Source organism: Perca flavescens, chromosome 6 (assembly GCF_004354835.1).
Source record: "Perca flavescens isolate YP-PL-M2 chromosome 6, PFLA_1.0, whole genome shotgun sequence".
Lineage (NCBI taxonomy): Eukaryota > Metazoa > Chordata > Actinopteri > Perciformes > Percidae > Perca > Perca flavescens.
Window position 1 is genome coordinate 28,934,081 of NC_041336.1, and position 25,410 is coordinate 28,959,490.

General features: G+C 46.1%; 1 protein-coding gene across 2 annotated transcripts in view; it reads left to right on the forward strand.

Moving 5' to 3' along the window:
• The window catches only part of LOC114556959 (teashirt homolog 1), a 37,003-nt gene extending 11,855 nt beyond the window's left edge, over nt 1–25,148 (forward strand). For both annotated transcript variants that reach the window (XM_028580124.1, XM_028580123.1), the window contains exon 3: nt 20,336–25,148. In XM_028580124.1, the coding sequence (XP_028435925.1) occupies nt 20,336–23,856 (3,521 nt within the window). In that variant the 3' untranslated portion in view covers nt 23,857–25,148. The remainder of the gene's footprint in view (nt 1–20,335) is intronic.
• Nucleotides 25,149–25,410: the final 262 nt, after the last annotated feature.

Below are 25,410 nucleotides of genomic sequence, written 5' to 3' on the forward strand. Positions count from 1 at the left end.
CTGCCCCTCCCCTCCCCTGTGCCTTTAACGGGGGCAGGTGAGATGGATGATAGCAATTTGAAATTTTGTTTGTGCGTGTGATCATGGAGATTGTTTTTGGTATTACCATGGTGTAACAATCCCAGTGATTAATTGAGGCAAGTGCTCGGCGAAGATTGGAGGAATTGGGGTAAATGGTAGCTTGCAGGTTCTCCACCTTCCTCCGCTCTTGACTTGTGAATGTGGCGTTTTATCGGCTGACCTTGGACTCCAACACTGCTGCCTTCTTACGCGCACAACATGCAACAACACACTCCCAGGATCCTGCCTCCCCACACACTGGCCCTCTTGTCATATCACTTCTTTCATTTCCTCATGCCTCTTTCTTCCTCTCCTCCAGCTGTGATTAAAAGAGAAAATCAAACCGCTCAAACCAAACGTTGGGCAAAAAGGAGACTAAACAAAAACAAAATGGCTACACTGGCTTCACTATTCATGTGGATGGACATTAGCGGTGGGAATGCTCTTCCAGTGGCAGCGGCACTGTGTGTTTTCAATGTGTTTGTTGTCTACATGTGTATAGCAATATCATGTGGGTCACAGAGGCAGCTTGTTAACAGAGGGGCTCATAACCAGTGCTGGTTCACCAGCAGCCCGACACCCCTCCACCCCTACCCCCTCCTCTAACCACACACACATACACAGTTGTTGCACTGGTGCTGTTGACAGCATTGTGAAGGCCTTCTGGCATTTATAAATGCAGTGTCGGTCCTGCAGCGAAGCTCTACCCTGCAGTCGTCAGACATGGCCACCGCTCATCACTCAGCCCTAATGATGCCTTGTTCTCTCCCCCCCCCACCCACCCAACCCCCCACCCTGGCCAGAGTGCACATCTGAAGGGGTCGAAGGCAGGTCGTGACCCCCAGGTGGCCGCAGTGCGAATTATTGCTGCACTTCTTTACATGTTTTGGTTTGATCTCTTTCCCTCTCTGGCTCAGTTTCTCTCTCTCTCTCTCTCTCTCTCTCTCTCTCTCTCTCTCTCTCTCTCTCTCTCTCTCTCTCTCTCTCTCTCAGCTGACATTATATTCCATTTAGTTTCAAACAGATGCAAGCCTTTTACAGCGGGTATCAATGTTTCGGTGCTGGAAGGTGCCGATAGCTGATATCTCAAATGCTGCACGGTATTAATTTGACAATTTTCATGCCACCAATAATTCCAGATATTTTCTGTTTCAACCAGAATTACATGATACCTAAATGCTCTAAGCCAATGAGCCAATAATAATAACACTAAAAAATATCATTGCCTTGTTGTTTAATCCAATCAGAATGCTGCATCACTATTAAATACAACTAGTAAATACAAGAGTTTACACTTTTAAAACAGTAAAATTAATAAACGCGATGAAATGTATCCATCATAATAGACCTAATAAATTATAAATATTGGGAAACACATTTATTAATAATATCTGACCCTACTCTTTCTTTTCCTTCTTTGTCTCATGGATCCTCACCAACTTCTCCTTCCCTCTCATGCTATTTCATTCTTTCTCTGCTCCCTGTGTGTTTCTGTTTCTCTCGCTCTTTCTCTCGCTCTTTCTCTCGCTCTTTTGCTATCCTTTAGTCAAAGTAGCCCCGGTCCCCATAGCAACACATAGTGAACCCTTACTCATTAGTGTGTATGCAGCCCATCTGAATGGCCTGAATTCTGTTCCTCATTCCTGTGATTTTTTTTTTACCAACACATCCATTACCTCACCGGGATTTTACCGGACCGGACTGAGTACCCGCCAGGGATGATATTTGGACATTTGCTTGATTCCAAATCAATGTGTTTGTCCTGTAGTAGTGAGTGAGTGAGTGAGTGTGTGTGTGTGAGATCACGTAAGGATTGAGAGGCGACACTGGGAAACGTCCCTCCGTCACGCCTGACTCGCGCTCCGCTGTTTTTTTTGGCCGTTAAATCTCCAGAGCGCTGATAACAGGTCAGCCGTTGAGAGAGGAACGAGAGGGAGGAGGGGTGTAGAGAGCAAGTAAGAGAGGGAGAGAGAGAGAGAGAGGGAGAGGGGGTAGAGTGAGGAAGTGAAAGAACCAGGATATGATTAGAGAGAGAGTAAGAAAGTGTGTGTATGTATGCAGACGGGAAAAAAAAGGGAAAAAGAGATTGGTCGTCTTTATGCTGGCTCTCCCATTGCGTGGGCGTCACATGAGAGGTCAATGGGATGCCGTGATAGGCTAATCTGCCAGGAAGGGAGGGTTAGGGCAGGCCTCACGGGAGCAGCTCATTGGCTAGACTCATTTGCCCTGTGAAATAAAATCCCACTGCGTCTTTGTTTTCATTTTTTTCAACTGTTTGAAGATTGATAGTGTGGGTATTTGCTCTGAAATCTCTTTTTGAGTGTGAATATTTATCTGCCTGCATCTGTACAGTATGTGCCTGCATAAGTGTGTGTGTGTGTGTGTGTGTGTGTGTGTGTGTGTGTGTGTGTGTGTGTGTGTGTGTGTGTGTGTGGCATACTTTTCTTAGTTCATCTAAGTTCCTGTGGGAGTGTGTGTGTGTGTGTGTGTGTTTGTGTTTGTGTGTGTGTGTGTGTGCACTGTTTGTGCTCGTCCTCCAGTCAGACACATGGATGACAGATGACCCAGTGGGAGACACCAGCCATCCTGCCCAACCGGAATCTCTCCCCCCCTCCACCTGCCCCCCTCCCCCTTTGCCTACTAAAAAGTGCATACTTTGTTTACTTCCTCGGCTTTTAGCCATAAATCCTGGATCCACCTCCAAGGTGGCGTTGCCCCCTTTTCCTCGGGTTACGGCTTTGTACACGATCATAAAAGCTGCGTCATTGCGAGTGTGTGTGTACGGGAGAACAATCCAGCCGCAACCTGGCTGCGTGCATGCCTGTCTTTCCCTGAAGGGGGGGGGGCGGAGTGGGGTCGGAGCTTACTGGACCAGAGGAAACCTAAATCCTCATATAAAAAGGCCATGCACTCAGCCTGGGCCAAGGGAAGGAGGGAGGTAGAAAGAAGGGAAGAGAGAGGGAGACAGAAACAGTCAGAGAAGAGAGAGAGAGAGAGAGAAGAGAGAGAGAGAGAGAGAGAGAGAAAAAAAGGGAAAAAAAAAGTTGATTTCCTTTTTCAGCAGAGCCATGAATCACAGGGCCTCCCAGCTGCAGTGTCACAAGCTGACAGAATGACATGTGTCATTTATCAAAGGGGCCAGGCGGGGGCCTTGGGAAACGTGCACCACAAAGCCTGAGAGAGTTCATTCCAACGCTCAACCCTCCCTCCCTCCCTCCCTCCCTCCTTCCCTTCCTCCCTCCCTCCCTCATCTCTTCTCCCTCAGCCTGCCCCCGCCGTTCACTCTCCTCCTTGTTTGCTCTCCTCTCTGCCCCCCCCCCATCCCTCCTCTGACCACCTCCACCCTCCCTGCTCACTTTGCCTGGTGCCAAAAAAAAGGACTCTAACTGTAATGTTTTCTGTCTTCCCTGTACTCACACACAGTCGCCGTGTGTGTGTGTGTGTGTGTGTGTGTGTGTGTGTTGTGCGTTGTGCAGGATTGCTCTACTGAATACAGGCACTTGCTATACCTTAAAGCCAAAGTCAGGCCAACTTTGAAAAAAACCTGAAATAATACATCTTAAGAAAGCTTCCAAAACCCTTCAAGCTAACGGTTTGAAAACCTACACTGAATTTTTATACAGTCATTCATAAAACGATCACTGAATGATGATATTAATAATACTTTAGTCCTTTAATGTTTTGGTACCGACATTTAATGTGACAATTTTACCTTGGATTAGTGAATAGATGTGTGTGTGTGTGTGTGTGTGTGTGTGTGTGTGTGTGCGCCGTGCTGCTTCTGGGTAAGAGGTTGTTGGTCTTGCTGTTGATGATCTGGTTAAAGACAGTCTTTATCTTTATGATTGTTATAATTGTAGCCTTATTAGAGCATAGCTGTTCACTGACCACTCTCCCCATATCATTCTTTACTTACTTTGCTGTCAGTTTTATCATTTGATCTCCTTGTGGCCTGGAAACATTTATACACACACACACACACACACACCTACGCACACACACACTCACCATACCTGCTACTGAAGAGTTGTTTGACAGAGAGATTACAGCTTTCTCGACTGGTCGGGCCCCATACGGAGGTCTAGGGGGTCACGGCGCAGATCGCTCGGGGCAGTTTAAGAACGCATTACGTTGCAGAATAGCTTGTACATGGAGAGCGCCTGTTGCAACCGATGTGACAGTTACAATAGCAAGCTGTGTCAGTCCAGTCATGGCATGCCTATCTACAACTTTTTGTGTTAATGTCTTACCTCACCGCACGCACTCCATTTCCAGCTTCCTCTCATCCATCATCGGCTCACCTTTCATCCCAACCCCTCGTCCACCCCCATCATTGGCCCCTGCTCGGGTTAACTCCATCCCAGCCACTCGCAGAATCAATAAACTATCTCACCTGGGTGCCCTTCCCTTCCTCCACCATGGCCAGATTAGACTTTAAGAACACTGGGATTGGCCTGTTGACCCATGTTTAGTGGAAATAAAGAAGGCCTTTTTGCTGTGTTTTTGCAAATTAGAAAATAATCTAGCAAAATCAACAACCATTTATTTGGAACTAGAAGGGCACCTTGAGAGCGCAGACCTCCGCCTAGGCATGTCCTATCTCAAATTTTTCAGTCGGGAACTAATGTTTTCCGATTATACATTACAATTGAATGCAGCACAAACGCCTATCTCTCAATGTTAATGAAAGTGAAAAATGATGTGTGTGTCCGCCCCGTGAATCGGATCGCTCCAAAATTTAAGGGCTTTAAGGGAAATATTTCCTAAAAAATAGGGCCAGTATTTGTTCCGTAATCCTGGACAAACTGAAACAAAAACATAACCTACTCGGCGGAGGTAAATATAGATAAAAAATCATAGAATTCCAGACCAATGTTACCATTCAGTAGTCAGAACGGCATGTCTTATCACAGTGAATAAATCCAAGTTTTATGTCTTTTAATAAGTTAACACAACCAGGTGTTGTTGGCTACCAATATTAAATGCAAGGTGCAATTTCCATAGTTTAGGACTTATGGCATTCTAGGGATTTCAAATACATAAAATTATGGAAACTATGCACGCTCGCTCACACTACCAGACTAAACAGACCTATGTTTCTACTTCTAGCAGTCAGTGCGGTTAAAATACTTTGGGTGAAATTCTCTGTTTAATAATTAAAAATCCAACTTGGGGCAGCACGAGGTGGCGAGCAGACACAGAGAGAGTGAGAGTGAGAGAGAGAGAGAGAGAGAGAGAGAGAGAGAGAGAGATCAAGGGGAAAAAGAGCAAAAAAGAAAAAGTTGTGGGGGAGCCCTCCTGACAGTATAATGTTTCCTTGCTTTGTCTGCGGGGGTTAAAAGACGTGGTACATCATTAAGAAGAATATTCAGTAGCGGTGTCACTGAGGGGTGACCCTCCCAACAGGTCATGGATAGTTCACTCTTAAACCCCCCCCCCCCCAGCCCACTAGTTCCCTGCCCCCCTCCTGCGTACACACACAGCCATAGGTATAAGTTCAGGGTGGAGAGGGTCCGTCACACGGTGGCCATTTTGACATCTTTGTTTTCCTTTTTTTTTACTTGTTGAGGAAACGGTCTTGAGCAGTAAAAGCTTTTCATTGATTGTAATGTGCAGCCAAGTTTAGCTAAAGCACAATAAAACCATCAAGTTCACACCGTTCTGCTACAGTTCTGAAGCATATTTTGACCGGCTACTCGGTACATGTGTTTCCACCAACGTCAGTGTTTATAAGGAGATCAGGGGAGAGAGAAGTAGCTTTGAGATGCAGAAAAACTGGGCTCTATTTCTTCTCACCTCTCCTATACAGCTTCTTCCCCTCTCTCTCTCTCTCTCTCTCTCTCTCTCTCCTTTGTCTTTTCACCTCCTTCCTCTGTCCTCTCTGTGCATTTTGTGCGTCTCTGTGTGAGTGTGTGTCAGGGAGGTGGGGGACAGGGAAGACGGCCCCTTTTCATTTGTCTTCATAAGCCTCATTTATTTTTGCAGCCAGATGTGAGCTGACAGACATCACTCAGTGCCCCCCCCTCCCCGCTCCCTTCTTCCTTCCATCGGCACCCTCTCTCCCGTACTCCACCCTCCCTCTAGGAGGTCAGACGAGCACCCCACCGCCACCCCCCACCCCCACCCCCCCAGCCACCTCCTCCCCACCCCACCACCGTCAGCATTACAGAAGATGGATGTGTCTTTAAAGCAGAGATTGATTGTGGATATCAGAGTTATGGCGCCATTCATCACGGCCGATATTATTCAGACGAGCGGGATTGAACAAGGAGGTGGGACTCCTGAGCCCATGGGTGGGTTCTGGGTGGGGGGGGGCAGTATGGAGGAACTTTAATAGATTGTAGATGAGAGTGTGTGTCACTCTGTGTATGTGTGTGTGTGTGTGTGTGTGTGTGGAATGACCGTGGGTGTATATGCTCATATACTTATATACTTATATGCTTGTGCCTTGTAAGTCGGCCTCATTTGGGAATTCTGGCATGTGCTTGCGTCTGACTGTTCTTGTCTTTATATCGTGTGTGCGTGCGTGCGTGCGTGTGTGTGTGTGTGTGTAGCTGTCTGCATTGATCTCCAGTGATGTGATCCTCCTTCAGAGCCTGTTCTCATCGGACTCTGATTTACGGCTTCATTAGGATCCTTGCGCCACCTCCCCCCCTTTTTTTTTTTTTTTTTCTCCCTGCTTTCGTCAGGTCACTCTTGGAGACTCGCACGCAGACAACACACACTCTGCAGCTAAAGGACTTTACATCCCAACACGTTGTATAGTTTGTTTCTGTTCTGTTTGTCATCTGTATGCATAATCTCTTAGTATTCATCAAGGCTCAGCACCTCATTGTGCCCTGAGAGTTGAAGTGCTGTGGCGGTTTTGGAGGTGCTCCCCTATCCCCCCCCACCCAGCAGCCCACTCGACTGAAAAGAGCTCTTATTGTGTGTGTCGTCTTTTATGGCGCTGTCTGAAAGAGAGGGATGCACTCCAGTCGGCATTGAAATGCACGTGGTAAAGCAGCCAGCAGAGCAGGACAAACACCACAGGTTGTAAATGCTTTGAAAAGGAGAGTGTGTAAGGGTGTGCGTGTGTGAGGATGTATAAATGTGTGTGTGTGCAAGGCTCTTGACTGAAAGGTTTTCACTCTCTTTGCCTCCACTTTTTCTCTCCCGATACAGTTCGCCACTTACTTTACTCCTCTTTCTTTTCTGTCTACCTGTCTTCTGTAGTTGCCTGAAATGACTTTCGTCTTTCCTCCACTAAGAAAAGAACCTCAAAGTTTCAGCTTCTCGTGTTTTAAACACCCCCCTCCCCCCACCATTATCAGGAGTCAAGTCATGCAGAAATGTAAAAAAAATAAGAAGGTAATCACACTTTGTGCTGGTGCTTTGTCGTCAGTCCGTGATGGAAATGGGTCTAAATATGAGATTAGAACCTGCCGGTGACTGATGCTATTAGGCAGATATGCCATAGACTTTACTATCTCCCATGAAGGATTAGCGCAAATTATACTGGGAGACAGGCTTGATTTCTCCTCTGCCTGGCTGGATGTGGGCATTTGAGGCACTCTAAGTTGACAGCGTCTGTCTCTGCTTAGTTCTTCGAGACAGGTTGTGTGACAGCTGATGCCAGGCGAGGGCTTAAAAAGTGTGTATGTGTGGGTGTCTATTTGTGTGTTGGACAACGTTTGGTCTGTGTGTGCAACTGTGTCATAGTGTGCGGGTGTGTGGGTGTGAGACTAGGAGAGTTATAAACTGACAGGCGAGTGTGTTTGAATGTGATTGCGCGTCAATGACGTTTTTTTTCTCCATTTTTTATTTTTTTTTCTTCAGAAAACAGGTTCTCTTTGAGTACGGTGACAATTGGGAAAGGCTAATTTTAAGCCCGGTGGCTTCCTCTTTAATTCTATACACTCTTATCTCGCGTTACTTGAAATAATTAAACTGTCTGTAAGACTGTCCAGGTGAAGCTGTTTTTGTAGCTATGAAGGGAAGCCACGTCTGACCAAGTGCTGGATGTTTAAATCCATTTGTAGGAAAATCCTGATAAAAACAAAACTGGAACAACACATACATGACACATACATTTCTCTTCATAATCTTAACCCGCCCTTTGCTTCAGAAAGATCCATCATGACAGCAAGCTGATGGCCTCCATCATGTAGTGAGTAATCTCAAATTGTTTGAACTATGATGTTGCTATAACTGGAGGTAGGTGGTCGAGCGGTTTGTTCACCTCTCAGGAATGTTTGAGGGAACATGCAAATGCTCCCCTGTTTTAGCCTTCTGTCTCCTCTCGGCCTGCTGATTTAGGAGGGTGACATGTCCTTTAATGTTGGGTAATAAACCAGAGGGGTGGATTTATAGGCTCAAGCCTTGTTTTCCCCCCACTGGCTCCTATGACGACAATACAAGCTCCACCCTAACTGCCTTTAAGGTGTTTTCAAAGCTACAGTAGTCGCTTTAGCAGAGCCGTTGGTTTCCACCTTAGCCCTTGGCCATATGTCCCGCAGAAATTCGACCGAGAGAAAGTTTCCCACCCAGTACACCGGAAATTAGTTTGGATTGAAAAATCACCGAGCCAGCTGCAGCAAACTCTAGTCATTTTGGGTTAAGCATGCCATGAAATACATGTTAAAAACCTCCGAACAAAGATTTTTCCTGCACTGCATTCTGACCAGTGTTAAGACATGAATTTCGTTGTGATGTTTTTGTTGATGCATTTAGCTCTGCTTGACATTTTTACCTGTGAAATGCAACCAAAACAATGCCTAAATGCAGCAAAGCAACAATCCACCCTCACTCAGTTGCAATTATGATCTTTTCTGCACATTTTAAAACACTCACATCCACTTGCAGCCCATATACTTAGACTCAGTCGTACTTACTTCTCCACATCCTCAGATTTCTGCTTTGTCTTCCCACTCGTCCTCCTCTCTGCTTTTTCCTCCTCCTTAGTTTGTGAGGTATGATGCACAGTGGTGCTTCGCTATGTCAGCAGGATTGAAACAGGTCAAAGTGTAGAATGACTCCGATAGGTGTAGCGTCAGACCGATATATACAGTACTGTATGTTTCCTGATATTGGCTTCCTGTTGGATTTCGGCCAGACAAAGCTGCCCACCTTTTGATACGATGTGGTTAAGATTTCTGCCTGACTACGGCAAGTGGATGTGAAAGTGTAAGTAATGTTTTTATTTCTGTTGGCTGACCAAAAAATGCACCTCAGTGTGGTGTGGGAGGATTTACTCACCATCTGAAGTGTGTAAATCCTGCGATGAAACCCTGCATTCCACACCTTGCAGAGCTTCTAAATCTAAAAGGAATGTCATTAGTTTGGCTTTCAAGAGACTTTTGTAATTGTATAGTGGTTGAAATGCTGTTTCTAAACTACCAAGGGTACGTTTTGAGGGGATACACATAAGAATGAAATCTTTTTAGCATGATAGAAGTCATGTCGGTACCAGTATCAGCATCTTAATAACTCGTATCGGTCTCCTCTATACGGGATGCTCCAAATCAGTCTCATCCTCTCCTCGACTCAGTTTGACTGATCAGTCCGAGGCCTAGTTTGCTGCTGCCAGCATGGGACTCGGTGTTCGTTTCTCTATTTATTTCCACAGCCCATGCGTTTTTCCCCATATAAAGACAGTCCATGTCGGACCGTGTCACCGCGTGATGGATTGCATAGTCCTCTTCTCTCAGGAAGAGAAAAGAGGGGATGGTGGAAAGAAGGAAGGAAAGAAGGAGGGAAAGAATGAGTGAGAGAGGGAGGAAGCGGATTGGTGCGGTGCAGCAGTGAAGGACATGGCAGCTTAGCGCTGGCCAAAAAGACTGTGCTGAACACCTGCTCCTGTCTCCAACGCCCCTTCAACCTCCTCATTACCTGTCAATCTATCACAAGGCAGCCAGATCAAATGTCTGCAGCAGCCAGGACTCGCACAGGGAGGGAGGGAGGGAGGGAAGAAAGACAGGAAAGAGAGGGACAGATTGCATGTCTGGGAGAGCAGAAAATGAAGGGGAAGTAAATGGAGCAGCTGCGTGTGCATATTGAAGATCTGTTGATAATTTTGAGTAAACTTTGTCCGGTGTGCAATTATTTAAAAACTCCTGGAGGTAGTTTGTCACGTTTGCTAAATTTAGAATACATGGAGCACAGGCTGCATGTCAGCCGGGCATGACGTGCACAGTTGTTTAATCCTCGTCAACGGAGGGTTTGAAGATTATCAACATGTTATTAGAAGTCAAGTCCTATTCAGGGAAACTTTCAGGTGCAGCTCGTTTAACATCACCATATATAACACTGCCCAAAAAATTAATAATATTTTGTCAGGCATTAGTTCTGTGTTCATTTTTTTCAGTATATACCCCCTGCTCTACACAATTAGCATCTCGACCCACACCTACAGCACCGTTTGGCCTTTGATTGGCCCCTTTGTGTAAAAGAATGAAATTTGTGACAGTCTGTAGGGAGGCGGGGCCTGAGGTTTCAGATTACAGCGACGATGCTGCCCCATGTGAACTTGTGAGTGTGCTTGCGTTTTGTAAACTCGCCAGACATTTGTATATATGCAGATGTGCATTTGCATGTTCATGCAGGTATACAGGTTTATGTTGTGTGCCCCTGTGCATGAATTGTGCATATAAGGTGTGTGTGTGTGTGTGTGTGTGTGTGTGTGTGTGTGTGTGTGTGTGTGTGTGTGTGTGTGTGTGTGTGTGTGTGTTGGGTCTGCATTTCTACATTGTGCGTGTACTTTAAAAGGCAGATGAATTTGAGCTCATCAAGGTGCATTAGTGCACACATGACCAATCCCAGCCCTCTATTTCTGATCCCTTTCAGTCCCTGCTCTCTTTCTCTCTCTCTCTCTCTCTCTCTCAGTATGTCTCAAGCTCCTTCGCCCCTGTCTCTCCTTTAGTGTGTGAGCTGTGGTGATTTACGGTAATTATCCATCGTTGGGTCATCTATCAGGCTGGCCGTTGCTAGGAGATGGAAGCAGCTGCTGCTGGCTGTTGTCTTGTCAGGCACAGTGCATGTATGTGTGTGTGTTTGTACATACTTGTGTATGTTTGTGTGTGTTCCCTGGGATTTTGGGTAAGGGTGCTTGCATGCGTTTACTCGTGTGTGTGTGTTTTTGTGTGTATTTACTTGCAATGGGTGTGTGCGTGCGTGCGTGCATGTGTGCGTGCATGTGTGCATGTGTGCGTGTGCGCGTGCGCGTGCGTGTGTTCAGGTAAGTGGTCCATCCTAATGTGGGGATTTAAAAGCGCAGGTGGTGTAGAAGACAGAAGGAAGCAGAGGTGGGATGGATGGAGGGAAGGATTATAGGATGGAGGGTGGGGTCAGAGGTTGAAAAAGGCCAGGTGGAATTTGAGAGTGTGTGTGTTTGGGGGGGCAGCAAAAGGCACAGGTGTGTGTGTGTGTGTGTGTGTGTGTGTGTGTGTGTGTGTGTGTGTGATAGACAGGGGAGCTCTATGATGAATGTATCCAGGCAGATGGAAGTTAGAAGAAGTCGGGCCTTGGGGAGTAGTTTTAGTGGCTGTGAAAATTGAAGATTGAGTGTGTGTGTGTGTGTGTGTGTGTGTGTGTGTGTGTGTGTGTGTGTGTGTGTGTGTGTGTGGGTGGAGGGGGTGGTGTGGGTGAGGGAGTCTATTTTCTATTGGCAGGTGATCGTCACACAGATGGGTGCTAGTTCAGATCCCTGCTGAGGGGCCTATTTCTCTTCATTTTGCCGTTGCAATCCATCGTAACCCTTTGTGTTGCAGCCGTTTCAGGTTACATTTTCGCTAGACATGAATGCACCCAAATCCCCCCCACACACACACACACACACACACACACACACACACAACAAAGGTCAACTGCAAACATTATAGTCTTAACACTGCATTCAGTGAACATATGAGGGGGAGTTTTCAAAGAAAGTGCGCGACATTATTATCAAGTTACTCGGACCTAGAAGCTTAGACTGGGAGATTGCTTAAAAAATGTACTGCCGATGTGATATAATAAAGATCCGAAACTGAGAGGACACTGTAATAGTAATTACAGTCTACAAGCAATGTTAACTTAAAAAGTAGTAGGTAAAAGTAAACAAATATGATAGCTAAGATTATAGGCAATAAAGCAAATTATTCACTACGGGTTATTATCAAAATTGATAATAATAATTAAAATTGGAATAATACTAAGGTGCTAATTCACAAAATAATTCAATACAATACAAAAAAATACACATGCAGGCTGTTTAGATTGCGAACAGCCTAAAAAAGGCTGCTGATGAAACTGAAACGGTTCACATTTTTTGGGTCCAAGAAGTTTCAGTGAAGTTTTATTCGCTTGACGGATCTGTAAACGGCAGCTGGATATAAGCCACACGTCCACATGAGCGACGTTAACTGTAAATACAACCTCCACTCTCGGCTCTCCATACCGGCCTAATTAGCGGCAGTTAGCGTTTGTCATTGCGTTTAGGGGTGAAGATTAGGAACACCTCTCAATTAATCTGTAATCAGCCTGTTTGTTAATTAGCTAACCTGTTCTAAGTGGCCTTCAGGGCTCTTGTGTAATTAGCTAAGCTGCTGGGAAGCAGGTCTGTGTGTTGACATTGACCTAAAGCGTACATGCATATACACACACACACACATACACACACATATACACACACACACACACACACACACAGGCACGTATATACTGTATTGGACACACAGCTCTGCAGATGTCTTCAGTCATGGTCAAGAGGGACTAAAACCACCCAATAAATTGCATACAAAAACAAACACACTTCCTTTTCAGGTAAAACAAATGCTTATACGCACGCAACACACACACACACACACACTTCGTAACATACTTTATTAGTTATTGCAAGCGTGCCACGCTTATCCAAATATACATATTTGCACATCGTCATGCTGGCAGTGATACACTTGCACTTATTATCCCTCCCTTCACTCTACAGCAAACCTGCATCCCTCAAAAGCATTCTTAGAAAAGGCAGGAGTGGAAAAGAAATACATACTGTACTCCCCATGCACGTACACTCTTTTGAACAGTTCATCCTTTTCAAGTGCAACAACATCCCCACCAAAATGAACAGCTTCTCCATGGCTGTGTCGAGGCATTTTTTTTTTTCTTGCTCACTTCAAAGCCATTTGTTTACTCTGCTGCCTCCTGACATTGTCTGTGGTAATTAAAGGAGCGCACTGAAATTTATGGTTTAATTATACAGGCCTTGTTATGCAGAGAAGACCATGATGGGCTGATATGCTCAATAAAAATAAATAAATTCCATACGGGTTTATTGAACCCGCGTTTGTGTGCAATCGTTTCACACTCAGGTGTGTGTACGTGCTATTATGTTTATGTGTAGGCATATGTGTGTATGTTTATTTATGTATTGCTTCGCAGGACAGCAGCAGCAGCTCAGTGCGCAGTGTGAGTGGGTGAGAATGAAATGCAAAAGAAAATAAAAAATAAGCCAGATGAATTGCAATCGATTGGCGCTGGTTCACTGTATTGATCCCCCAGCATGTTAAAGCCTGCTGTACTCCATGAAGAACACTCAGTCAGTCAGTATGCCCCCCCATCCACCTCTTCACCAACTAACACACGGCTGGATATACTGTAAATGTCTCCGTGTGCCCTGTGTTGTTACTGCATGCATGTGTAAAAAGCGGAGACTGTGCTGTGTGAGATTGTGCTTGCAGCTCCAGCTTCAGTATGCGTGACTGTTTGTGTGTGTTAGTGTGTGTATTAGTATGTGTGTGTGTGTGTGTTAGTATGTGTGTGACTTGTGTGTGACTTGTGTGTGTGTGTGGCTTTTGTGCATGCACAGTAATGGAGAGTGATCTTGGCTGTGGCCCACAAGCTGCTTCTCTGAACTGATCTTTGAGTTGGGTATAAATAGCGCTTGCTCTATAAATAAAACAGCAGCACCTTTCACACTCACTCACTCTCTCTCACTTACACCCCCCCCCCCACACACACACACACACACACACACACACAGACACACAAAAACACACACACGATCATATACACAAATACCTCCACATAGGCCCATCAATCCATATAACATTCTCTGGAGGTTGGATAGAAGGATGTCTGTGGGACATATTGACATATTAACATGAGAGCGTGACCTGTACTGTACCAGCTTAGCAGTGGCTACCTGCCTTAACCTCTGACCCCAGAACAACAATGCCCCACATCAATCAGCACATTTAATTATTTAGCTGATTGTAACGTGACCAAGTAGAAGATCGATATCTTCCCCAAAGTGGTTATAAAACGGCATTAGCCGATAAAGACGTTGAACCTGAACCCTTTTTGATCACAGAACAGCCCCCCAAAATCCGGGAAGATTTAGTTTTATCTCTGTCTGTCCTGTAGTTATCGAGCTACGGACCACAGACTGGCAGGCAATCCACACGTTGCCCTCCTGCTTGCAAGGCAAAACACACTAACAAACTGCTCTCTAAAAGATCAGTGGTGCGACTTTACATAATGCTGCTGGCCAACTGTAACTCAACATGACTTGAAGTGTTTGCATGGAGCCACCGGCGCCAACGATCACCGGAATGGCTGGTGGTGGACTCAACGAATATCAATAATACAGAATTTCCCCCACTAATCCTGTTGTTTGCACAGCACTTATTCACATTCGCACCACTTTCCACGTCAGTCCATTATGTAGCTATGTGTCTCAAGAACAACTTGTCCCATCCGCCCGCTGTCTGCTGAGCTCAACTCAGGCTCGAAGTGTTTTGAAATGGGGTAGAGAGGGGGGTGAGAGATAAATTGGTACAGCGAGCTGGAATGCTGCAGCAGTTATTTAAGGCCCTGTAGGTGCTGCCTAGGCCATATGCTCCCATTATTCCGCTTGGGAGGGGCCCATGTGGGCATGTGAGCAAGGCTTGGAGAGAGGGGGAGGAGGAGGAGGGTGGGAGAAAAAAAGAAAGAGGGGGTGATGGAGGGGAAGTGAAAACAGAAAGGTAGCTGAGGAATTATTTTAAGGAGAGCCCCTCCATCAAGCGTAGCAGGCATTTTAAGAACGGGATACCTGGTGAAGCCTGAGATGAGAACGAATTAGCTTCTAACGTAAATGATCGCCTTCACCCTCAATATCCGGCTCACTCTGCGTCGTCTTTGAATAATTCATCTCGTCAAATTTTGAGATGTGACAGAGTATAATTCATGAACTCCTGAACTTTTCAGGTTGCTACAGTATAGCTTTCATTAGGTTAGGCCTTCTCAACCATTTTCATATCATGGAGCTGCACTTAATGAGATTCTGTACGGCACGCCTCCTCACGGGTATTTGCTTTGTTGCTTGTTGATTTTGCACAAAATTAAAAGAGATTTCCACAACTCAGTGCCACTGAAATGTGAGAATGAAATATGATCAGGGCGATATCAAGTAAATGGCAGGAATAAACGTCAGACCGTGGATCCCGCAAACTTCATTTTGTCAGCTGATATGGGCACATTTTTCCAAAAAAAAAATCCTTTCTCCTGCAGGTATCTTAATATCTATGTGTTAAGAAAACAAGGCCCAGATGCAGCTTTGTTATTGGCCTTATATCTCTTTCTCTCTCTTGTTTCTCTCTCTCTTTCTCTCCCTCTCTCTCTCTCTCTTCTTCTTCCTATCTGTACAGTCTCTTGTCAAACTGAGGCCTGTGTTCCTGATCAGGGCATTGCTCTTATGTTAGCCGCTTCACGGGAAGCACATCCCAGCATTCCCTCTGACACGCCGGCAGCAGCATTACCATAATTGGCTTTTCTACATGACGGGACAGAGGAAATAATAATGTCATTTTATTTACAGCCCTCTTGTCCCGGTCCGAGAGCTATCACCCCCCCCTCCTCCCTCCTCATTCCTCCTCCCTTCCTCCCTCCCTCCCTCCCTCCATCCTCTCCACCGCACTCTTTCTCCTCTCCGCACATACACTGACATACACCCCTCCTTCTCCCCCTCCTCGTCTATCTCATCTCCCTCTCTCCCACTCTCCCCGTGCAGGGCGCGAGTCTCGTTCTGCCACGGCGTGTAGGTCAAGCGATGGCTTTTTGATCAGCTCCTGTCCAAAGCCATCAGGGTTGAGAGGCACGTAATGGAGAGCCGGGTGACAAACAGAATCTGGGGAAGGAATAAGACTGCCAGTTTCCTATTAGGGGCCGGCCTAAACGGCCTCTGCCCCCCACACCCCTCCATCCACCACCTACCCCCCCCCCCCCCACCCCACCATTCTCTGCTGCGATCCCACTCCTACACTGCCTAAATCACATGAGTGAAGGGGCCCGTGATTGGACATTAGTGCCGCAAATGACTGCCGTGATTGCCCCCTCTTCCCAAACTCACATCAAATAAATAAAGAAATGTGTGTAAATAAATAGAAGGAGGGGTGTTGGAGAAATGGGGCTGGTGGTGGCGAGGGGGAGGCTGACATCCCCGTCTTTTTCCTCTCTCTCGTTTCATCGCCTCTCTGCCTTTCTTATCTGGTTTGTTTGGCTTTGACATCGGCCAAATGGTGAAGCTCCGCGAGCCTGACAGAGAGTTTTATTGATTTAACAACCAGCAGACTCTCAGCAAAGCAAAGGGAGAAGGCAAAAATGGGTAAGGCGGAGAAAGATAGCAAAGTTTTGAAAAGGAGTGATATGGTTCTGCTTTACTCCGTGCCAAAACGCTGACGTGTCTGGTTGTATTTCATTTGGTATCGTTTACAAGAATCAAGTCATACGCAGAGTCAAGCCGCGTGTGAGGGAGAATGTTTTAGAGATGATCAGCACTTAGGTCGATCATGTTGTCCCATTGTGAGGCCCAGTGTTGTGTTGAGACAGGATACAGGGCGTTCACCACAGTCTTTTTATCAGAAAAAAACCCCATCATTTTAAAGTGTCATCTGTTCAGCACAAAAGGAGCACAAACTCTCTCGCTCTCTCTCTCTCTCAGCTCTAGTCTGGTCTCTGAGAACAGATTGCAAATGCAAAATCTGTAATGACGTCTATCATTGCTTAATCTTTATAAATTAGATAGGTAATTGATACAAATCAGAATCAAGGGTGCTTGTGTGTGTACTTTAGTTGTGCAAGTCCTTCTGGACCTCTCTTATTTAAATAAGAATGATACTAAATAAGGCAGATGAGAACAGAACACACTTGCTCTTGTCTCTACTCAAATAAAGGTCTGTCGCCTAAAGTATATTTTGTAGCCTGAGACGTGAAAACCTTTGATAACATATGCTTTACAGCACCATAAAGTGTGTGTGTCAATCCATTTGTGCATGATGCATTTTTAAAAAGGCTCTTTATAACATCCAAAGGGGCTTTTACAGACCCTTTGTGGTACTTAGCATATTTTAGCTCCCTTTTTGTTAACAGTGTATTAACCGTATGTGTAGGTATCGGGAGATCAGTGATACACTTGGATGCTAATTCTTGCTTTCTTGGTGTGTGTTGTTGTTGATCTGGCGTGGCTGGTGGCGAGCTTGATCGCTGCTGCTTGTGACAGTGAGTCTGCGGTGCTATCCTGGCCACGCTGCCGCCTGTCTCCTTGATGGCGGCACGTCCTCGAGCAAAAGTGACAGGCGCTTTGGCGCCCGTGCAGATGGCCCTGCTCACAGCCATCACCCACTCGGCAAACCAAACCGCCAGGGACGGCACGCCAGCCCTGCCCCTTCCCAAGCCCGCCCCTTGCTGCTGGTGTTGCTCCGCATATGCGCGTCCAGGACGAGAGAAAGAGCTTAATCCAGTCGCCAGTCAGAATTACACAGCTTCAGGTTGCCGTGATTGAGCGGATAGAGTTTATACGTACTGTAGCTCTCAATAGTTTGCCTGCATGCTTCAGATTTAAGCATCCTGTCAGAATGGTTGCAGCATCTCAAAAGAGATGGGGAGATAATTTATTTCAGACCAACGTTAGCCACGTTTCATCCCTAATATTTTACATTTATGGTTTGTGAAAATAAACCATATTCACTGATCTGATATTTACAGATGTCTGTCTCTGCCAGTCTTTTGTCTGGCTGCTTTTGATATCTCCCTCTTTGTTGTTTCCATGACAACATAGCAGGACAGGCAATGATTGACAGGGATCGTCAAAGGCTTCCCTGGCGACCTGCTCATTGTTCGAAGCCCCTCCCTGCTGCAGTCTGTGTTTTGTCACTCATCCAGTGATATTTCTGATCTGCTGCTTCTCATTCCTGCTGTGTGTGTGTGTGTGTGTGTGTGTGTGTGTGTGTGTGTGTGTGTATGTAAAGCACTGCCAACTATCAGGGTTTAGCTATTTTTTGGCTGCAGCCGATGTGAGTGACTCACATAGGTAATTCCTACTGTATGTTTGCGCTGTTTGTGTGGGCTCGTAAGGAATAGATAGCCGTTCTGCAGGATGCTTTGTATATTAAATGGCTGAAATGTATTGATAGCCTCCTGTTCTGGAAGCGGGTTAGCGAAGGGGGAAGACAGTGTAACAGTAGACACTCTGCAGATGTGTTGTAGAGAGTACAGCACATAATGCTAATCTGCTGTGTTAGGGATTTTCAGGAGTTTTAGAAACTGTCTCGGTCTCAGTCTGTCAGTGGGATTGAAGCGCAGCCAGGTTCTCCTGTAGTGCTCTCATTTCACTGAAATCCTGTCAGGCGTTAGGGGAGTATGTTGCTCATTTGGAGAAGGGTGTATCAGTAGCACACAGCGAACTCAGACTTATAGGCAATATTATGGTCGGTGGGTTCAGGTTCGCACCGTAAGAGCAAACATGTATAAGCTGCAGAGTGCATAAAGTACACACACAGGCATGGGGAGGAAGAGCATGCGGACAAACGTGCGTTCGCAAACAGGCACTTACTGAGGCACTCACACACACACGCACGCACATCATCACGTAGTCACAGTCGATGGTGCAGCTGCTCACCTCCCCCACCTCCTCCACCCATCTCCTCTCAGGCAGCAGTAAATGTTGCCAGTGTATATATATCAGGTATTATGTCCACTTAGATTATGATATGACAGGTTAGCGTGCCGTTTGAAGCTGACAGCACATCTGTTTCATCAGGAGAGACTGATACTGGCATCTAGGACACACATCTCACCATGCAGGAAGGAGATAAAGGAAGAAGCTAGGGGGCCGTCTTTCCTGTCTCCCTGCCTTCCTCACCCTCTCTCTCTCTCTCTCTCTCTCTCTCTCTTTCTCTCTCGCTCTCTCTCTCTTCTTTCTCCCTTTTCTCTTACACCCCCTCTCCCCGCCCACCAAACCCGCCACCTCCTGCTCACTTTTTCTTTCTCCTTCGCATCTTCTTTCCATTTACTTGTTCTTCCCCTAACCACCTCCTGTCTCTCCTACTTACTGATGCTTGCTGTGTCTTTTCTAGCATGCAAACACACACACATATGCACACACATGCACACACACACACACACACACATGCACACACACACACACACACACACACACACATACATACACATGGTCTAGCCTTCTATCTCATTTGCCTTTATACATTTTACTGGTAAACCTGTTACATCTCAGCCTTGTTTAGTTTCCTATCGCTTTACTCTTTTTATCTGTCTTTCTGTTAGGCATTGTCCATGCCATTTTGGATCACAGAACAGTAGTACTATTTTCGAATGCCCCAGACTCCTCCCTTCAACAATCATTGTGGCATTCTCAATCTAAGTATCATTGTTTTGCCAGTTCCTGCCTATTATCTTAAATGGAAATTATCTTCAGCTCATCAGAGTGGGTGAGGAAAAGCTGCAATATCTCCAAATTACTGTTTTGTTTCCTTCCCTCCCTGATCAGTTGCATAACCTGAACATGTGAGGAGCGGAACTTTGCTGACTGGATGAGTGAAAGGCTATAAAGCTTGGGGAAGAGAGAAAGAAAGAGAAAGGGGGGAGTTGAACATGTAAGCATGCAGCTGGCTAACAAGGCCAAACAGCCAGTCATTTCCTGGGGAACATGAGGCATGTGTGGAGGAATAGGGAGTTGGGAAGGAAAAGGACAACTGTCAGAAGCTCAGTGATTTATTTTTCCCTTGGAGGCTTTTTTCACCACTGGCTTTCAGAGCCACATGTGTGTGTGAAATACACACAAATTCATGCATGCATACGCACACTGACATTGGTGAGAATAAAAGCCTACATTTCCCATCGTTGAGTATTCATTCCATGTTATTTTGACAGTGGTCCTGTTGGTGTGCTGTAAATCTTTAATTTCACTGAGCTGACCTCTTTTTTTTCCTGTCTTGTTTTCTCCCCTTTTTTGTCTTCGATCTCTTGCTCTCTTTCTCTCCAGCGTACATGCCCGAAGACGAGCTTAAGGCAGCTGATCACGATGAGGAAGAGCACCTGCAGGATGACGGCCTCTCATTAGACGGCCAGGACACTGAGTATCTGTGCAATGAGGAAGAGGAAGATGTAGATGGAGGCCAGCCACCTAGTTACAGAGACTCTCCACTCAGCAATGGGACGAACCCTGACGCTGGATACGGGTCTCCACTCAGTGATGCCAGCGACCGGCTGACGGACTTCAAGAGCACCTCTTCCAGGGACGGTCAGGACAGGGAAGGCACGGCTTTGCCCTTCCGCCCCAACAACGGCCTCTCTTTCCAGGATAGCCTGGCACAGATGAAAGCCGTCTATGCAAACCTCATCTCGGATGCCTCTTGGTCCAGCATCACAATGGACATCATGAAATCTAAGCCTGCTGCAGCTGGCAGCGTCAACAGTGCTGTCACCACTCCAGAGCCCGCCTCTACTGCTTCTGTCGCCATAACTACGACCACAAACAAGAGCAGTGGGGTCAGCATGGCTAGCAGTCACCATAACGGCAGGAGTTCCAGCACCACTGTCAACCACACAAGTGGCAATATTAACGGCACGGCAGCTAGCTCTGTTAGCAGCCACGGTGCAACCAGCTGCGGTGGGAGCAGCAGTGGTGGGGTGAGTAATGGTAGTGGTGTGGCGTATGACTGGCACCAGGCAGCGCTTGCCAAAACTCTTCAGCAGACCCCCTACCACCTTTTACCAGAGCCCAGTCTCTTCAGCACAGTGCAGCTCTACCGGCAGAACAACAAGCTGTATGGTTCTGTTTTCACTGGTGCGAGCAAGTTTCGCTGCAAAGACTGCAGCGCCGCCTACGACACACTGGTGGGTTTAACCGTCCACATGAATGAGACGGGCCACTATCGAGATGACAACAAAGACAAAGAGGAGGATCAGGGAAAGCGCTGGTCCAAACCACGTAAGCGCTCCCTGATGGAGATGGAGGGGAAAGAGGATGCCCAGAAGGTGCTGAAGTGCATGTACTGTGGCCACTCATTTGAGTCCCTGCAAGATCTCAGCGTTCATATGATCAAAACCAAGCATTACCAGAAAGTGCCTCTCAAAGAACCAGTGCCAGCCTTGGCCACTAAATTGATGCCCACTTCTGCTAAAAAACGAGCTATCCACGATGCTATAGTCTCCCCATGCTCCCCAGACTCTGTCCATGCTGGTAGTGGTGGTGGTGGTAGTGTATCCCTTGGGGATGTTGGCAAAGATACAAAATCCGCAGCTAACCCCTATGTTACGCCAAACAACCGCTACGGCTACCAGAATGGTGCCAGCTACACCTGGCAGTTTGAAGCCCGTAAAGCCCAGATCCTCAAATGCATGGAGTGTGGGAGCTCTCATGATACACTGCAACAGCTGACTGCCCACATGATGGTTACTGGTCACTTTTTGAAGGTTACAAATTCTGCATCTAAGAAAGGCAAACAGCTGGTTTTTGATCCGGTGGTGGAAGAGAAGATTCAGTCCATCCCACTGCCACCGACCACCACCAGACTCCCTGTTCCCAGTGGTGTTAAGTCCCAGCCAGTTTCCCCTGCCCTCTCCTCAGGCTCAGAGGAAAAGAGGGAAGGAGGTGAAGATGAAAAGGGTGAAGGCGGTGAGCCAGTGGAGAGAAAAATCAAGGAGGAGAGAGATGACTCAGGTGAGAAATCTGAGACTGACACCACTTCATATAAATACCTTAGAGAAGAAGATCTGGAGGAGGCACCAAAAGGGGGTTTAGACATTCTTAAATCCCTTGAGAACACAGTATCCAGTGCCATCAGCAAGGCCCAGACAGGCACACCCACATGGGGTGGCTACCCAAGCATTCACGCAGCCTATCAGCTGCACGGTGCCATGAAGAGCTCTCTACCCCCAATGATCCAGAGTGTCCAGATGCAGCCAATGTTTAACAGTGGGCTACGAGGCCTGGTGACTGACCCCAACTCAGTCATCCGCTCGCCTCGGAGCCCTTCCTCCCCTACCCCCCTCAGGAGCAATGTCACTGCAATGGAGGAGCTTGTGGAGAAAGTGACAGGGAAAGCTGCCACTGTGAAGAAAGAAAAGGAGGAGAAGATGGTGAGCCTGGAACGATGCCGGCCCCCATCGTTAGTAAAATCCCCCTCCCCTGCACTGAGAGAGCAGAGAGAACAATTAGCATCTCCAAACGACCTTTCTGTCGGTAAACCATCTGTTATGAGAAGTAGCAGCCCAGGCAGTGTAGATTCAGAGCTCATCTGCAAGAAGGAGCCCAAAGAGAGCCTCGTCGATGGCCACAACAACCATTCGAAGAACGGCTCTGAGATGTGCCAATCCCCAGTAACTAATGGCAACAGTCTTGGCATTATCACTGATCACTCACCGGAAAGTCCTTTCATCAACCCTCTCAGTGCACTCCAGTCAATCATGAACACACACCTGGGTAAGGCCTCCAAACCAGTAACCCCAGCTGCAGACCCACTATCTATGCTTTACAAAATCAGCAACAGCATGATGGATAAGCCAGCTTTCAACCCAACTCCTCAGGGCAAGCCAGCTGAGCCCATCAACCACTACCTGTTGTATGAAGGCAGCGACCAGCCCATAGACCTGAGTAAAAGTAAGGTCTCCATTAACAGCAACACTAACAATAACAACAGCAGCAGTGCGCTCTTGACCCACAATAGTGTAAATGGTAACAATCCCCTCATTTCCCTCCCTGACTCAGTCTCCTCTCCTCTGAGAGAGAACGCTCTGATGGACATTTCTGATATGGTAAAGAACCTCACTGGGAGACTGACGCCCAAATCTTCGACTCCCTCCTCCATCTCAGAGAAGTCGGATGCCGACGGCAGTGCATTTGAGGACGCCCTAGATGACCTCTCCCCCGTGCAGAAGAGGAAAGGGAGGCAATCCAACTGGAATCCCCAGCACCTCCTCATCCTCCAGGCACAGTTTGCCTCCAGCCTGAGGGAGACCTCAGAGGGCCGCTACGCCATGACTGACCTGGGCCCCCAGGAAAGGGTCCACATCTGTAAGTTCACAGGCCTCTCCATGACCACCATATCCCACTGGCTGGCTAATGTCAAGTACCAGCTGAGACGGACTGGGGGCACCAAGTTTCTCAAGAACATGGACTCGTGCCAGCCTGTGTTCCTCTGTGGTGACTGTGCCTCCCAGTTCAGGACTCCCTCCTCCTACATCAGCCACCTGGAGTCTCACCTGGGCTTCAGCTTGAAGGACCTGTCCAAACTGTCAACTGAGCACCTTCGGGAGCAGCAGGCTGCCTCAAAGGTGATCACAGACAAAATGACATTCGGCAGCCCCCTGTCAGCCTTGACCACGGCAGAGGACGACACAGGCTCTGTGTACCAGTGCAGACTTTGCAATCGGACATTCGTCAGCAAACACGCAGTCAAACTGCACCTCAGCAAGACCCACGGCAAGTCTCCAGAGGACCACCTGGTGTTTGTCACTGCTTTGGAGAAACTGGAGAAGCTAGACAAGATGGAGAAAGTTTAGGTGGGGTCTCGAGCTGAGAGTAGAGACTGAAGGCTGTGGAACTGACTAGAATTTCATTGCACTAAAATTACATTGTTCACAGTTACTGCACTGGGCCGAACTGAGCCGCCAGAAAAAAAAAATCGGTCTTATTATTTTTTGTTGTGATAACTGCCTGACTGGACCATGTCTTCTCATGTTGATTTGTTTTTGTTTTGCCAAGCTTTTTTACACTTATTTTGTAATATATTTATATGCGATTTGTCTGATCTGTGCATGTATTTTAGTGAATCAAGGTTAAACACAAGATTTTAATCTTTTCATGGCAAAAATACAACTACTGCTTCAATGGTAAAAGTGGCGAGTGGAAAAAGAACTGGCGGAAGAGAAAACTGTATAATACTTGATATGAAGGTGAAAATTAAATGTATACACCAAAAGAATGAAAGAATACCCTGAAAGACTGAAGTAGCACCTTAGACAGTTGAATTTTGAATTTGTAAAGAGAACATGTTTTGAAATATCTTGTCAAAATCAGATTGATTTTAAAAGATCAAGGATTATCATTTCTCCCCCTCTCCTTTTTTGGGGTTTCTGTCCCTGCAATGTTTCTGATGATGAATGGCCTGCTCATAAAGCTGTCAGTGTATTAGAAAAAAAAAAGATCACGTGAACATTTGGAAAAACTGAAATGCTGCTTCTGGTTACGAGTCAATCAGTGAAAATGAATGGCCGTCAGTATGCAAGTTTGCTCAAAAACCTTTTCCTTGTTGTGAAGTATCACCTTATAGCAATTTTCCAGTTGTATGGTTTGTTACAACATTCTCTTTCTAAATTGTGTCGCTTTATTCAACTGTAAAGAGAGCAGTCCGTTACATGTAAATGATTACCAGTGAAATGTCAGTACTCCATAAGACATATCTCACCATTTGAAACGGCTCAACATTCTTTGTATCTTAAGGTGTGTGCATTCTCTAACTTTTATATTGTCATTTTATATACAAAAATGATAAAAAAAATAAATAAAAACAGATGGTGTATATAGATATATGCTATAGAGCTACAAAATGTCCTTTTTTAAAGAAAATACAAATTTAGCTTCTTCGGCTTGGTTTACAGAAATGATTTTAATTATACTTGCATCCAATTTGATGCATGAAATGGTGTGGAAAATAAATAAGCGATGCACAATGACTATACATTTCAATGTTTTATCGACAATATTGTAAAAAAAAAACCTTTTTAGCACCGATTAGTTTGTTTCATTTCTTTCTCAATTGTAAAATAAACCCCAAAGCAGTTGTTAACAGTCATACATTTGTGGTTGTGTGTTCATTTGTCACGGTGGTGCACCAAACTCAACTTGTATAAAATTTCTCTCTTGAGCATTTGCTTGGCGTCAGATTAAAGCAATCACACCCATATCAAATCCTAACACAGTGTAATAGGATTCCTTTCTTTGGTTATACTTTTGCATTGCAGAGGCGAGATTCAAAATGTCCTTGTCTCGCTGTTACGTACGTATCACGGTTCTGCAACAGGCCTGTTTTTATGTTTAGAAAATGTTCAGAGAAA